General features: G+C 45.5%; 1 protein-coding gene and 1 long non-coding RNA gene across 2 annotated transcripts in view; one reads left to right on the plus strand and one right to left on the minus strand.

The window, feature by feature from the left end:
* LOC143732905 (uncharacterized) overlaps window positions 1–17,428 on the minus strand; it is a 376,949-nt gene that overhangs the window by 76,806 nt on the left and 282,715 nt on the right. The gene's annotated exons all lie outside the window — the stretch shown is intronic.
* Window positions 13,907–17,428, plus strand: part of LOC143732900 (rano class II histocompatibility antigen, B alpha chain) — a 31,792-nt gene continuing 28,270 nt past the window's right edge. The window contains exon 1 of the mRNA XM_077224363.1: window positions 13,907–14,043. Within this exon, the coding sequence (XP_077080478.1) occupies window positions 13,992–14,043 (52 nt within the window). The 5' untranslated portion in view covers window positions 13,907–13,991. The remainder of the gene's footprint in view (window positions 14,044–17,428) is intronic.

Below are 17,428 nucleotides of genomic sequence, written 5' to 3' on the forward strand. Positions count from 1 at the left end.
CAGTAGCAAAAACCGTGATCGTAAAGTGACTTGTATTGCAAACAAAACAGAACCAAATACATATTATGTAAAAGTTTATTTACTAAATATAGATATTTATATGAATATAAATAAACTAAACAACATACACACATGAATACATAAATAGGTTAGTGATAGGATGAAATTGGAAACCGGAAGAGGGTCTATGAGAAGAACCATCAGAATTTCATTTTCACATTTCATTGAATTGAATACATGCATTTGTAATGGGAACAATTCTTGAAGTTGTTGAAAATTGGAGTCGTTGATGGTTCCGGCAGTGTCAAGTGGAAGTTGGTTGAGCGTTCTCTTTCTCCAGGAACGCATGACTGGTTTGGTGAAGGCCTGGGACTCTGTTGAGGCCACGCCGAGCACCCAGGAGAAGTGAGGAAGTCGGAAGGATGGGTGATTGGAGTCGTTGTTGGTTGGAGTCTTTGTTCCAAAACTCCTGAGATTGTCCTTGGTTCTTTGTGAGAGAGTCTTCTCTCTTTTCCATGAGGCCGGATCTGGTTGGAATCGAGGCCTGCTGGGCCCTGGGGCCCCCGTGGAGGGGGAGGGGGCTCCCCAGTCTCACCAGAACAGTGTTGCGGCTGGATGAAAAAACTAAGAGAGGGAGGTCACATGTGGACTGTCTCTAATAAGGCCTGGAGAAGATCCTCCCCTAAGGGTTGAACTCGACCAATCAGAAAGGGGACATGTCTGAGAGGGAAAGTGGCTCTTAGTTGATTTACGGATCTTTGTCCCATAATATGATTATACCTTCATTAATGCTAAAATAGCTATAACACATCCACACTGCATTCTAGAAGAAGGTGATGTACATCAAAGTGTGAGTCATTAAATGAGGATTATTTAGGTAGGAGGCATTATACAGGTGAGGTTACATTGATCGTTAGTTGGTTGTATACCAGGATACATACCATAATATATACCTAATAGTACACGAGACAGTAAACCATTTACACTGTTTCTTTCACAGTTTTATGCATGTTCATTTATAGATCAGTTAGTCTATGATTAACGCAGCAAAGTCTGTTTTAAAGAGGGTTTCTGTTTCATAGTCTCTCTCTTGAGTATGTGGCCACATTCCTCGGAGGTCGTAAAATCTCCTTATCATGCCCTGTAACATGACACTGTTTCTTTCACTTGTGTTTGTTCATTTGGGCTGTGTGAGGAGTTTCATAAACCTTTGTATATAATGAATAAATAGTATGTGTCTGATTGGTCCATACCCTACAGCTGATTTATTTCCACATATGAACGAGGCCTGAAAACTATTTTGAAATATCTGAATGCATGCGTTTTTTTCCTGTTTACACTGTCATAGAACACACAAAAATCGGAATTGGGTCACATTTCACTGACAGTGTAAACGAGGCCGTTGTGTGTGTGAGAGAGAGCAACATCCTCTTGCTCCCCCATTTACTCGTGATATCTGCGCTGCGATTTCTGTGGATGACAGGCCTTAAGGTTTTGCCATGCCTAAAATCATAACTGAGTAAGGTTCTAAACACATTTTATTCTGGGCTAAAGCAACACTGGCACCCTGTCAAATTTGACGCTCTTGTCACGTAAATGGCCACATCCGGTCTCGGAATGTGAACGGGCCTTTTTTCGTTTCTCTTTTAAACTAATTTAATCTTTTTGTTATCCGAAATAGAAAATTACGGAGCCCCCCTAGTCCCACTTTGTCAAAAAAAATTATTATAACTATCTCGTGGCCTCAAGATAAGTAACTCGTGGCCTCAAGATAGTATCTCGTGGCCTCAAGATACTATCTCGTGGCCTCAAGATAGTATCTCGTGGCCTCAAGATAGTATCTCGTGGCCTCAAGATAGTAATTTGTGGCCTCAAGATAGTATCCTGTGGCCTCAAGATAGTATCTCGTGGCCTCATGATAGTATCTCGTGGCCTCAAGATACTATCTCGTGGCCTCAAGATAGTATCTCGTGGCCTCAAGATACTATCTCGTGGCCTCAAGATAGTAACTCGTGGCCTCAAGATAGTATCTCGTGGCCTCAAGATAGTATCTCGTGGCCTCAAGATACTATCTCGTGGCCTCAAGATAGTAACTCGTGGCCTCAAGATAGTATCTCGTGGCCTCAAGATACTATCTCGTGGCCTCAAGATAGTAAAGTGTATGACACATGGACCCTTTGTTATTAAACTGGACCCTGTAGTGCAATACTTCACATTCTGTGCAATATTCTCTGTTTTAATATTCAGTGTGCAATATAGTTTGCTGCAGTTCTGCTTCTATTTATTTACTAGTACTGTTCATCACAATTCTGTTAATACATTAATATAAATCTTGTAGGCTGCATATTCAGTCCTTTATAATTCTTCTTCATATTTTATAGCCTATATTTATACTCTTTACATGTATATACTTGTTTATTTACCAACTTCTATTATTATTTATATTCCTTTAAATGTCTTGATGTGCACATCAACTGTGACACAAGAATTGTCCCCCGGGTTATCAATAAAGATCAATAAAGTATTTCTGATTCCGATTTTAAGTTAGCCTATAGTGGAGTGTGCAGACTGGTTCATTAATTGTTTAAGTGTTTCACGTTTTGGTATTTTTGAATGTAAGAAAAGCATGTGTCCCTGTAGCCTACGAAAAACGTCAGCAGAGGGCGTTCTAGGCTTAGGTCACGGTACCTCCGTCTGGCTGTATTTCCATATGTGTATTTCCCGGTATTTCCCAGTTGACGGCAAGGTGCTGTAGAAGAACAGCAGATGATCATATGAATAATTTTGACGGCTTTACAGAGTTAAGAGTGTTTAAATTAGTACGGTGAATATTTAGTTAGATGGCAAATTACTGAGTTAAGATAACTGCAAGACTACCTAAGTGTTCGAGCTGGAAGCATTAGCGATTAGCAAGACTCACTTCTGTGAGTGACAGTTTATCAATGCTATATTTTCCCAAAACATACTATAAAATCAACTGTACATTCACATATAGTTTGACACATACAGTATCATAGGTTCAAATTTGGCAATGTACAAAATGATTGGGTTACTTTGAAAAAAAGCAATTTTTTTTTAGTAGTAAGAGGCCATTGTTTTTAATTTAAATTATTATGGGGCGGTTTCCCGAACAGGGTTTAAATTAAGACAGGAGTAGGCCTTCTTCTAGAATACTTAATCGTGACTTAAAAAATGGCTTTCTGTAGCACAGATTAAGTACAGATTAGTTACACCTGGACTATGGAGTCCTGAACTAAAATAAACCAGATTAATTTAAAACCAACTGTACTAATCTGAATTGATTAATCTGCATGACAGAGGTTGCCTATAAAACATGGAAATGAACCAGGAAATGCTAAAAATTGCATGGAACTGAGAAGCAAATACAAGGAAAACTATGGCATCAGAAAAAGACTGCAATCAAAAAAATGTTACTAAACAAGAGAAAATTATTTTTAAGCAAGATAAATAAACTAGACACATCAGTTATGGAATAAAATAAAATAAATGCCTGGAAGTCTGTTTGTAATGAATTATATATACAGGTGCTGGTCATATCATTACAATATCATCAAAAAGTTGATTTATTTCAGTAATTCCATTCAAAAAGTGAAATTTGGATATTATATTAATTAATTACACACAAACTGATATATTTCAAATGTTTATTTCATTTAATTGTGATGATTAAAACTGACAAGTAATGAAAATCCCAAATTCAGTATCTCCGAAAATTAAAATATTACTTAAGACCAATACAAAAAAAGGATTTTTAGAAATGTTGGCCAACTGAAAAGTATGAACATGAAAAGTATGAGCATGTACAGCACTCAATACTTAGTTGGGGCTCCTTTTGCCTGTATTACTGCAGCAATGTGGCATGGCATGGAGTTGATCAGTCTGTGGCACTGCTCAGGTGTTATGAGAGCCCAGGTTGCTCTGATAGTGGCCTTCAGCTCTTCTGCATTGTTGGGTCTGGCGTATCGCATCTTCCTCTTCACAATACCCCATAGATTTTCTATAGGGTTAAGGTCAGGCAATTTTGCTGCCCAATTAAGAACAGGGATAACATGGTCCTCAAACCAGGTACTGGTAGCTTTGGCACTGTGTGCAGGTGCCAAGTCCTGTTGGAAATTAAATCTGCATCTCCATAAAGTTGGTCAGCAGCAGGAAGCATGAAGTGCTCTAAAACTTCCTGGTAGACGGCTGCGTTGACCTTGGACCTCAGAAAACACAGTGGACCAACACCAGCAGATGACATGGCACCCCAAACCATCACTGACTGTGGAAACTTTACACTGGACTTCAAGCAACGTGGATTCTGTGCCTCTCCTCTCTTCCTCCAGACTCTGGGATCTTGATTTCCAAAGGAAATGCAAAATTTACTTTCACCAGACAAACATAACTTTGGACCACTCAGCAGCAGTCCAGTCCTTTTTGTCTTTAGCCCAGGCGAGACGCTTCTGACGCTGTGTCTTGTTCAATAGTGGCTTGACACAAGGAATGCGACAGCTGAAACCCATGTCTTGCATACGTCTGTGCGTGATGGTTCTGGAAGCACTGACTCCAGCTGCAGTCCACTCTTTGTGAATCTCCCCCTCATTTTTGAATGGGTTTTGTTTCACAATCCTCTCCAGGGTGCGGTTATTCCTATTGCTTGTACACTTTTTTCTACCACATCTTTTCCTTCCCTTCGCCTCTCTATTAATGTGCTTGGATACAGAGCTCTGTGAACAGCCAGCCTCTTTAGCAATGACCTTTTGTGTCTTGCCCTCCTTGTGCAAGATGTCAATTGTCGTCTTTTGGACAGCTGTCAAGTCAGCAGTCTTTCCCATGATTGTGTAGCCTACAGAACTAGACTGAGAGACAATTTAAAGTCCTTTGTAGGTGTTTTGAGTTAATTAGCTGATTAGAGTGTGGGACCAGGTAGCTTCAATATTGAACCTTTTCACAATATTCTAATTTTCTGAGATACTGATTTTGGGGTTTTCATTAGTTGTCAGTTATAATCATCAAAATTAAAATGAATGAACACTTGAAATATATCAGTCTGTGTGTAATGAATGAATATAATATCCAAATTTCACTTTAAAATTGGCCCACAACAAATAAGATCCAGCAGTATATTTAGCCGTAAGCATGGGGTACTTTTATCCCTGTATGCACCAAACACACCTGGTGGGTTTGCTGCCAAAAAGCCCTTTTTTTTGTTTTATCTCACCACAGAACCAGGTCCCTTTTGAAGTTCCAGTCGTGTCTGACAACTGAATATGCTGGAGTTTATTTTTTGGATGAGCGAGGAGATTTTTCTTGAAACCCTCCCAAACAACATGTGGTGGGGTGCTGTTTGATCATTTTTTAGGCTTTCTGACCCCCAAGACTCAAGTAATCTCTGCTATTCTCCATCTGTGATCCTCGGAGAGTCTTTGACCACTCAAACTTTCCTCCTCACCATCCATTAAGACAATATGGACACACGTCCTCTTCCTGGCAGATTCGTAACATCTTTAGTTGATTGGAACTTCTTAATTATTGCCCCGATGGTCAAAATGTGGATTTTCAATTCTTTAGCTATTTTCTTACAGCCACTTTCTATTTTGTAATGCTCAACAATCTTTTGATGCACATCAGAACTATATGGTTATACTTTGGTTTTACTCATTGTGATGGATGATTAAGGGAATTTGGCCTTTGTGTTTCCTCATATTTAAACTCCTATGAAACAAGAAGTCATAGCACAATTTCATGTTCATAGTCACCCTTTAGTGCTAAAAAAAGGTAAATACACTGCTCAAAAAAATAAAGGGAACACTTAAACAACACAATGTAACTCCAAATCAATCACACTTCTGTGAAATCAAACTGTCCACTTTAGAAGCAACACTGATTGACAATCAATTTCACATGCTGTTGTGCAAATGGAATAGACAACAGGTGGAAATTATAGGCAATTAGCAAGACACCCCCAATAAAGGAGTGGTTCTGCAGGTGGCGACCACAGACCACTTCTCAGTTCCTGTGCTTCCTGGCTGATGTTTTGGTCACTTTTGAATGCTGGCGGTGCTTTCACTCTAGTGGTAGCATGAGACGGAGTCTACAACCCACACAAGTGGCATAGGTAGTGCAGCTCATCCAGGATGGCACATCAATGCGAGCTTTGGCAAGAAGGTTTGCTGTGTCTGTCAGCGTACTGTCCAGAGCATGGAGGCACTACCAGGAGACAGGCCAGTACATCAGGAGACGTGGAGGAGGCCGTAGGAGGGCAACAACCCAGCAGCAGGACTGCTACCTCCTTTGTGCAAGGAGGAGAAGGAGGAGCACTGCCAGTGCCCTGCAAAATGACCTCCAGCAGGCCACAAATGTGCATGTGTCTGCTCAAACGGTCAGAAACAGACTCCATGAGGGTGGTATAAGGGCAAGAAGGTCACGTTCTTGCCGTCGCAACGCTTGAGGACCAGGCTCGTTCCACCACATCTCCTGAGGCGCCAACCGTTCCTAGCAGTCTCCGTGGTAAATGGGCTAGACGTTTATCGTGGGAGTCGGCTTTGGAGTTCTCTTCGACTGAGTCTACCCTACCGAAGATTGTCTTCCCAGCTCCTGTTACGCTTCCCGCTGAGCTTCCCCAACCAGTCACAAGTCCGACTGTGGTCTCCACCCCGCGGCCAAAGAGAAAGAGGAGGAAGAAGGGAGCTTCTTGTTCCCCATCGCCGTCTTCTCCTGAGTCCGCGATGGTTTCTCAACCCGCCGCTGCAACTGTGTTCCTGAACCTGCTGCTGAAAGCACGGTTCCCGAGTCTGCGGTTGTGAGCGCCGTTCCTGAACCTGCTGCTGAAAGCGTGGTTCCCGAGTCTGCGGCTGAGAGGGCTGATCCTGAACCTGTTACTGTGTTATCTGCTGTGAGAGCTGCGGCCGACCAAGCTGCAGATGCAGTCCTGCAGTCCGTTTCAGCTCATCAAGGGATGCCTGTTGTCGTTGCCGCCAAGACGTTGTCCGATTACCTCCAAAGTCTTATCCAGATCCTAGAGGTCCCTTTCAAACCTGTTCTTGTCCAAGTCCTGTGCCTACAGAAGAAGAGAATGCTATTTCAAGGCCAGCTGCAGAGAGTGTTGTTCCCAGGTCAGCTGCAGAGAGCGCTGTTCCCAGGTCAGCTGCAGAGAGCGCTGTTCCCAAGGCAGCTGCTGAGAGTATTGTCCCCGAGTCAGCTGTAAAGAGTATGCTTCCTGAGTCAGCTGCACGGTTTGCTGTACCTGAGTCGATTGCTGAAGACGCGATTCCCGATTCAGATATGAGAAGCGCTACTTCCGAGTCTGATATGAATAGCGCTACTTCCGAGTCTGATGTGAGGTGCGCTGATTCTGGTTCTACTGCAGAGTTCTGTGACCCTGTTCCAGCTCCGCAGCCTGCTGCAGCATTGCCTCTCTCCTCTCCACGGTCACCAACTACACCCCCTGTCATGTGTCCTGTTCCGTTACCTGCTTTTCCCCCTGTCACTCCCGCCACTTTTCAGTCCCGGACTGTTCCCCCCAATACTTTTCCTCGTGTTTCCCCATCCAAGTCTGCCCGGATTCCTCGTCCTCAGCCCTCTTCCCGAAGACCCAAGACCCCCAGTCCACCTATCCACCCTGGACAATCCCCCATGAACTCTGTTGTTCCTCCACCCCCCCTCCCGTATTTGTTATTTTTATTGTTGCATCCTAACCCTGTTGTTGTGTTTTCATGTATGCCATTACTGCTATTTGTCATGTTTTGTTGGTTTGTGTCGATGTCCCATCCTGTCATGTCTTGTTTGATGTCCCCTTGAGGAGTGTCTAGAAGATTTTTATTGTTGATTCCTAACCCTGTTTTCGTGTATGCCGTTACTGCTATTTGTCATGTTTTGTTGGTGTCCCAGCCTGTCATGTCTTGTGTTTGATGTCCCCTTGAGGAGTGTCTGGAAGCCGCTTCTTAAGGGAGGGGTTCTGTCATGATTCTGCCATCTAGTCCTTGTCTTTCTTTAAGTCTTGGGGCAGGATCATGACAGACTCATGTTTTGTGTGCAAGCATGTGCTTGTGTTGTCTCGTTCCCTTGCCCCGCCCCCTTGTTATCCTCGTTTTGTCCTTTGCACCTTAATCTGTATCACCTGTTGTCATTGTTAGTTTCTCCCTATTTAGTCCCCTTGTGTTTGCTGTCCTGTGCCGGTTCATTGTCATACGTTGTGAGATTCTACATGTGAGTACCTTGTCTTAGTAGAAAGTCTTGTATAGTTCTTGATCTTGTATTTGCTGTCTGTTAATAGTCTAGTTTTTGTCAAGTGTTATTTAGTTTAGTCATCCCTCGTTCGTATTGCCACTGTTTTGTCGCGCCGTTGAGACAAGCCTTCTGCGGGACGAGCCCTTGAACCTGAAGCCGCTGGCCTTCACCTCGCCGCCTTCAGTCGCCGCACCTGCTACGCTTTCCGGCGTATATATCCTTTTACCTCTGCTGAGAGTGTTTGTTTGCCGTTGCAACTCACACTTCTCCACCTCCTAAAAGAGCAAGCGTCTTTTTAAAGATGCCTAGTTCCTTTGGCTCGTGCCGAGCCCCACTCAGCGACGGTGACCGCCATGTGATCTGCGTTTCCTGCCTGGGTGAGGATCATGCGGCTCTCGCACTCGTTGACGGCGGATGCCCTCACTGTGAGCTGATGCCTATGGTGACTCTGAGGACTCGCCTGGCATCCTTCTCGGAGCCCGCACTTCTGCCCGCTGTAGTGCCGCGCCGTAAGAAGCGCCGTGCTCAGCGCGCCCCCGAGCCTTCTCCTGCCCGCCAAAGCTTGCCTGTTCGCCCGCCAGCTTCGCCGGCATCGTTCGAGTCGCTCACCGACGGACAACGGCCGCCGTCTGCCGCCGCTTCTGCCACTGAGATCGACGAAGCAGCCGAGGCCTGCTCTATCCTGGCATCGGACAGTGAGGATTGGGCAAGCTCCATGGACCTCCCCCCCACTATCCGTGAGGCTTCTGGGAGACGAGCTGGCATTGAATCAGAGCTGATGCGTCTGCTCTCTCAAGCCGTCGACAACTTGGCCTCTACTGGGAGGCGCCCGCGCAGCCCGCGCGCAACCGACTGAACGGATGCTTCCTAAAGAAGGACACTGCCTCGTCACAGTCAAGACCCACGCCTTTCCTTCCTGAGCTTCACGAGGAAGTCGCGAAGTCTTGGAACGCCCCCTTCTCGGCAAGGATGCGTACCTCTGTCTCTGCAGCATTCTCCGCTGTGGACGGTGCGAAAGATAGAGGGTACCTTTCTCTTCCTCCAGTGGAAGCAGCGGTAGCATCCCATCTCTGCCCGCCCTCTGCTGGACGGCGTGCTCAGACGGTGCTACCCTCGAAAGCCTGCCGAGTGACGTCAGCCATGCACGGTTGCACTTACACCGCCGCCGGGCAAGCTGTGTCAGCGCTCACACAATGGCCATACAGCAGATCTTCCAAGCCAACCTTCTCCGTAAAATGGATGAGGAAGGACCGGAAGCAATCAGCGTGGCGGATTTGAGGAGCGCTACGGATCTGGCTCTACGCGCTGCGAAATCCGCTGCACAGGCCGTTGGGCGGAACATGGCCTCTCTCACCGTGGCTGAGAGACATCTATGGCTCACGCTGTCTGAGATGACGGAATCGGAGCGCTCTGTGTTCCTCGACGCGCCCATCTCCTCAGCTGGCCTCTTCGGATCTGCCGTCAAAGATTTCGCGGACAGATTCGTCGAGGTTCAGAAGACATCGCAGGCAATGAAGAACTTCCTACCGAAGCGCTCTAGCTCCGCAACAGGTCGCTCAAAACAGCCGTCTGCCCGGAGCTCTCAGCCGCAGCCTGCACCCCCCGCCGCCGCTTCTCAGCGCCGCCAGGCCCGAGACCAGAGACCGCGCTCTCGCTCTGCTGGGCCCCGGCCAAGGATTGAGATTAAGCCCGAGGCCTTGAAGTCTTCCTAGCCTCCCTAGGAAAACGACGGTGTTCAAATCCCGCTGCGCCCGGATTTTCACAGAAACTTTTCGCTCGTTCAGTTCCAAGCATTGTGACTGTTCCAGTGTACTTCGCAGTAAACAAGCCGGTTCCACAGCCAGCTTGCCTGCACACAAAAGCCGTTTTCATGGCTACCCAGATAAATCCAATAAAGAGTGTATTTTCTGGTGTTCCTGCCACGACCGATGGTGTAATGAGTGTTGTAAGAATGCCCACGTCTCAGTGCCCATTCCCACACACAGACACAGCCCGCCACAGTGCAGGGCTAGCACGAATAAAATCGACTCATGTCGACTGTGCAATAAATGTAGTGAATGTGCCCACGACACAGTGCCCACAAACACTACACGATGCATGTCCCACGGTTTCTGTAAAAATGAAACCAGCACACATTCAGTCAGCGCAAGCCGACGGTGTTCTCAGTGCAGTGAGTGTGCCCGCTGTCCCATGCCCACATTCCCTCACAGACATGCTGAACCCCACGGGGTTCTTCCTGCTCGCCCTCTCTCCACAATCTGTCATAGAGAAGTCGAGCGCGGCCAGGCTGCCCGCCGTGATCGGCGCACCAACGCCTCGTACACTGCAAACACAGTGTTTATTTCTCAGCACACTGGAGCTCTCTGGCCGCCGCTATGCCGCTTCCCGGGGTATCAGAATGGGTGCTGAACACTATAAAAAGAGGCTATTCGCTGCAGTTGGCTCGACGTCCTCGCCGTTACACGGCGTAACATAAACGCCGCATAACTGTCTACACGTAAACCGCTACACATAAACTGTCTGGAAATGATGGCAGTCGACAACGCGCTATGGCGCTTCTGTCCCCAGATAAAAGGTCACCACGTCTTGGTCCGGTCGGACAAAATGTCAGTGGTGGCATACATAAATCACCAGGGCGGCATCAGGTCCCGAAACCTTTACAGGCTGACGGAACGCCTCCTGGTCTGGGCTCAGCACAACCTGCTTTCTCTGAAAGCAGCACATGTGCCTGGTCACTTGAATCTGGGACCAGACAGACTGTCCAGAAACAATGTCAGCAGGAGAATGGTCGCTGCACCCGCAGACGATCCGACTGCTGTGGGAGACATTCGGCAGAGCGCAGGTGGACCTGTTCGCGTCCCACGAAAACGCTCACTGTCTGAACTTTTTCTCCAAGAGCAGGGATGCGCTGGCCCACGTCTGGCCCCGCTGCCCCCTTTATGCTTTCCCCCCCGTCTCGCTCCTGCCTCAGGTGTTGGAACGAATCAGGGAAAACGGATGCCCAGTGCTGCTCGTGGCTCCGCTCTGGACAAACCAGACTTGGTTCCCAGTCCTGATGCAGCTGACCAGCACTGCCCCGTGGCCTATACCGCTGAGGAAAGACCTCCTCTCTCAGGCAAAGGGCTCGATTTGGCATCCTCGCCCGGATCTATGGGCCATCAACGGGTACCCGCTAACCTCCCGGAGGGAGTGTTAAACACGATCGCGCAGGCTAGGGCCCTGTCTACTAGACGGCTCTATTCCTCGAAATGGTCTGTGTTCTCTGCCTGGTGTCAAGCTCAGGGCTTTTCACCCGTAGACTGCGGGGTTACGAAAGTACTCTCCTTCCTTCAAGAGCTGCTGGATAAGGGCAGAACCCCATCCACGCTCAAAGTATATGTGGCGGCCATAGCGACGTTTACAAAACCGACGTCTGGCCAGTCACTGGGGAAAAACGACCTAATCGTGCGATTCCTCAGGGGAGCTCGGTGGCTGAACCCTCCCAGACCCCCTTCAGTCCCGGTGTGGGACCTTTCTATGGTTTTGGAAGCCATGAATGGTGCCCCATTCGAGCCAATCCATTTGTCAGACATGAAACATCTGTCTTTCAAAACGGTATTTCTTATGGCTCTCGCTTCAGTGAAGCGCATAGGGGACTTACAAGCGCTTTCAGTAAGCGCGTCGTGTATGGAGTTTGGGCCTAAAGACTCAAAAGTCATACTCAAACCAAGGCACGGGTACGTGCCTAAATCCCTCAGCACACCGTTCAGGGCCCAGGTTATTTCCCTGTCCGCCCTTCTGGTTAACAATGAGGAGGAGGACGCGAGTCTCCTTTGCCCTGTCAGGGCACTAAGAGCTTATGTGTCCCACTCGTCTGTTTTCAGACAGACTGAGCAGCTCTTCGTTTTGTTTGGCGGGCGTTCTAAGGGACTGGCCGCATCAAAACAGAGCCTATCCAGATGGATAGTCGATGCCATAGCGCTGGCTTACACTTCTAAGGGCCTGCAGTGTCCTTTGGGTGTCAGAGCGCACTCCACGAGAGGCGTTGCCTCGTCGTGGGCGTGGTCTAGCAGGATTACCTTGAAAGACATCTGTACGGCGGCGGGCTGGGCCTCGCCGTTTACATTTATAAGGTTTTATAACCTAGAGGTTCCCGCCTTACAGGCCAAGCTTCTGTCGGTCTAGAATTCAGCTCTATCTGCCCCGCTGCGCCAGCCCAGATGCTGAGTTTTGCTTGTGCATCGCTCACTGACCGATAGAACAGCTCCATGGGTGTTGGAACCCGTACGGCCACCCAGTTTAGGCTGAAAGCTTTCACCCTGGCTGCGTGGTGCACTATTAATATGATTAGCTCCTGTGGGATGCTACTTTATAGGGAATGACGCTTCTAGCCTCTCTTCCTTGACTCTCTGTGAGTCTATGGTGATTATGCACTATATGAACCCCGGGCTTCTGCCCTTGGGACTTTGGTGTTGGATCCCAGTAAGCACGGCGTGTTACACTGTGTTCCCCATAGCGTAAGATATTACGCAGTACGAGAGATACTCTCGTAAGGGAACGTACTCGGTTACTAACGTAACCTTGGTTCTCTCTAGAGAGGGAATGAGTACTGCGTATCTTGCCGTGCTTACAACTCGCTCTGGTTCGCTTCGGCGATGAAAGCCAGTTTGTATCAGCCTGTTGAGCTATATTTATAGGACAAGGCCACGCCCTTTGTTGCGGGATGTGACGAAATGGGCGCGAAGCGCCCCCATTGGATATGGCGTCACACAGGGCCTCTCTCGATAGGCTGCTGTTGTTGCCGCAGGGCAGCCAATAGGCACGCGAGCCGTCTTGCCTATGTCTGCATGCTGCCGCAACGCTTTTTACATTGATTCAAAATTAAGGATCATTTTTGGCTTCAATATCTCGTGGAAAAGAGGTTTTCCCCATAGCGTAAGATATTACGCAGTACTCGTTCCCTCTCTAGAGAGAACCGAGGTTTTCTTTATCACGGTGTTCAGTTGATGGATGTTTTAAAAATCAAATAAGGATCAGGGACTAAAATAATAATGATTTTGGAATTATTAAAACCACCAAAATAATGAAATGTGGACATTCTAGAACTTCTAATACTGCAAATTTGTGATATTAGTAATTTGCTACTCAATGTGGTCACTTCTTGAAGATATTTGTATATGTTAAATCAGAATCATAAATCAGAAAGAGCTTTATTGCCGAGTGTGCTCGCACACACAAGGAATTTACCTTAATTGAAGCTTCCAGTACACACACACACACACACACAAATATAACAAGACACATAACATTTAAGAATAAAAAATATAAAAGTATAAAGACACAGAGGTTTACAATAAACATTTACAGATTAACAATTACAGTATTGTGAATAATATTATGAATCTCTTTCTCTCTCTCTCTCTCTCTCTCTCTCTCACACACACACACACACACACACACACACTCTCTCTCTCTCTCTCTCTCTCTCTCTCTCACATAAATGAATGTCAATTATTTTATACATGCATAAATATTATTCATAGATTTATGAAATACAGATATCAAAATGCAAAGCAGAATTCAATATAGTAAAGAAACCTATATGTCTGAAATTGAGCATAATTTTAACTAGATACAGTGATGTCAGAGTAGGGCTCAGTTTCTGATTGGTTGCTGTGATTGGGAGGCTTCTACATGATCAGGGATCAGCAGCTCGACCTGTTATTCACAACAGAACTGTTTGATATGTGTTTGCTCTACTCCCTTCTGAATGAACAACGGAGATGTATGGTGTCCTGCTTATACTCACTGTTATTGTGAGAACTGAGGCTCAAGGTAAGTCAGGAAACGGTCTATTAAAATTAAGTTAAAGTAGATAAGCAAGTATGATCATGAGGAAAATTAAATTCCCAAAAGATGTTTAAACTGCAGTATTGTCTGATACCCAAAATTAGCTTAACTTTATTTTGTCTGATATCGAAACAACAGTCTTCTATCAGGCTAAGAGGCATGCGGAGGAAGCCATGGGGAAGAGAAGAAAGCAGAAGACTAATGGTGCTTTTCCACTGCAGTTAGTACCGCTTCAAAAGTAGTTGGGATTATAGACTGATCGTTATAGTTGCGTCGCCTCTACTGCCACGACATCATCGTAAACGCGCCACATTTCAAACGCATTACACAGGAACAATGGAGCCTATCGAGGAGATGGTTTTCTTGATTCTCGGCATGTGAATGTTTTTAACTGGAAGACGGAGAAATGTTTTTCAAATGAGGCTAATGGCAGCAAAACAAAATACTGCAAAAAAAAAAAAGAGTCTGGGAACTCTTAAAACAAAGCACAGACGACATCACTCAGTTTGCCCGACGGCACACTAGGGTAAGCTAATCTTGCATTTAGCAATGTATTTAGGGTCTCAATCGCTATATCACTGTCACAAAGCGTATAATGAATTTAGCTGCCAATATTATGTATTAAAATGTGTAATCGATGTATTTCAGATGTATCATATTTCGCAAAGTCGCCGCCACAGACCATCTGTTTGGACATTTAACAGCTTCTTAGTGGTGGGATGGGATTGTTCCTGGTTTTACAAACACTCAGTGGCTGGAAAACTTTAGAATATCTGAAGAAACGTTTATCCACTTGTGCAACAAACTGCGTCCAGCGATGGAGAGACGGGACACAAACTTCCGCGTGTGTGTATCTCTAAAGAAGAGAGTAGCCATTGCACTGTGGAAGCTTGCAACCGGCTCTGGGTACAGAAGTGTTGGACATCTTTTTGGAGCAAGCATTTCAACTGTGTGTCGGTGAGTTCAGGAGTTCTGTGCTGCAGCAGAGATGTTGTTGGTACCAGATCAAATTCGTTTTGCAGATCAGGAGAGGTTTAAAGAAATGGCTGCCTACGTTGAGAACAGGTGTGGTCTCCCACAGTGTATTGGTGCTATTGATGGAACACACATACCCATAATAGCACCACAGGACTATCACTGTGACTATTTCAACCGTAAAGGCTAGCACTCCATCATTTTCTGGAATGTTTTCATAGGACTGCCTGAAAGCCTGCATGATGCTCGAGCTTTGAGACTGTCCACACTGGAATTTGGTAAGCCGTGGAAACCACATACTAGCTAACACCAAAAACATTGGTGGGGTGAATGTTGGCTACTACATCCTAGGAGACTCTGCCTATCCCTTGCAGAACTGGCTCTTAAAACCATTCATTGACACTGGACGGCTGACAGCGGAACAGCAGGTCTACAACATGAAAATTTCCAGAGCGCGTGTAGTGGTTAAGAAATGCTTTTGGTAGATTAAAAGGAAGATGGTGTTGCCTTATGAAAAGAAATGACTGTGTGGTCGACCTTGTGAAATCTATGGTGCTGACATTAGAGTTCTCAACGGGCCTGAAAATTACAACCCGGCCCGACCCGGCCTGTGGCTTTTAAAGCCCGGACCCGATGTAACCCGACACATCAACATGAATTATCTGCCCAAACCCGGCCCGCGGCCCGACGCCGATTTTCTTTTTTTTTTCTTTTTTTCTCATACACGTATTATCATGACAAGCAGACGGGAATTCAAATCAACCTTTAATGTTCACGTCTTTTAACAATAGACTACAAATACAAACAACTGAAACAAACTTTAAATATATAAATAGGCTTTATAGGCTACTAAATATGCCTCAAATAAAAATCTTCTGGACGACCCTGTTTTTTTTGCTGTCATATTTCATCAGCACCTTGCATTTTGAGCATTGCACATAACCTGTAGAATTTCCATCAGAATCCAGCACCACTCCAAACACTTTCCAGACCTCTGATTTTCCCTCTCCTGTAGTAGCGACGGTGTATTCACCTGTGGAAAGTTTACTTTTCACCAACTCCATCTTCTTCTCCAGGCTAAAGGCGTCAGGTCTGCCCCCGCGATCGCGCGATGCACGTTGCACGTTGCACGCAGCAGCCAGACTTTCTTTACGGTGAACAGCAGCGATGATAAATTTTTTTTTTTTTTTCACTGAGCGGAAAAGATTAAGCCCGAGGTCCGACCCGACCCGATTCATTTGCTTATCTTTTCGACCAGAACCCGGCCGAACCCGCGGGTCCCGTCGGGTTTGTCGGGCCGACCCGGCCCGTTGAGAACTCTAGCTGACATGCTGTGCTCTACATAACCTTTGTGAGAGTCATGGAGAGGCCTATGAGAATACATGGGATTCACCTTCAGCAGCAGAGCCTGTGCTGGCACAGGGTGTAGAGGAGGAGGGCAGGGATGTCAGCGAGGGTCTGATGCGTTACTTGAATAGTTGACTATTGACTATGTCTGTTCTGTAAAGTGTGTTGTCAATAAACTTTTGTACAGTATTTAAAAATGTTTCCCTTGCATTTTTCTTAACCCCTTTCGCGGCAAAGATTGCAGACGGTCCCAGATAATTGTTGTTCAACATTCATGTTAAAACATCTAGACAAACTGAGCATCATTAGAAAGATTTAAGACTCCAGCTTCCAGCATATTTGACCACTGTTTATGATAAATCCAGTTTGCAGTGGCATTAATTTCTTAATTTATGCCAGGAGTGCAAAATTATTAATCTGTAGCGTTCAATATTTTTGAATAGGAATCATCACTCATAATGCAGTCAATCACGTTTTCTCAGGTTTATTTGTGTTCACATACATGCAATATACAGCATCCGTCAGGGCTCTTATTCCAATGGTGCGCATATTTGGAGAAATAATTATTTATCACATGTTTGAAAAAATATATATTTCTATTCCTTTTATGGCATGACACTATTTTAAACCATGACCGGAATATGATACAAATACTCGATGGTGGTTTAAAGTGAGTTTTAAGTAAAAAAAAAAAAAGAGTTCAGCTCTATGAAATATTAATAATCAATAATAACTGGTTATAATTGATTATGAATATTTGGATCAGTTAATATAATTAACTTAATGTAGTCAAATTAATTTTTACTTCAACCCACCTGTTTGTCCCGTGGACACTCAGCGTTAATTTTTTATTAATCCTAAGAAATATCCTTTCTTACTGTACAGTACTATTAAGAGCGTGTAGTCACAATCTAAATTGCAGGGTAAACTTCGTAGGCTTTAGAGAATCAGAACCAAATACATATTGTGCACAAGTTTTATGAACAAAAACACGAAAACATAACTAACATACAAACAATTACACATTCATTCATGCATTCATAGGTAG

This window comes from Siphateles boraxobius, unplaced genomic scaffold (genome assembly GCF_051911475.1).
Source record: "Siphateles boraxobius isolate OS27281-9 unplaced genomic scaffold, OSU_SipBor_1 9, whole genome shotgun sequence".
NCBI lineage: Eukaryota > Metazoa > Chordata > Actinopteri > Cypriniformes > Leuciscidae > Siphateles > Siphateles boraxobius.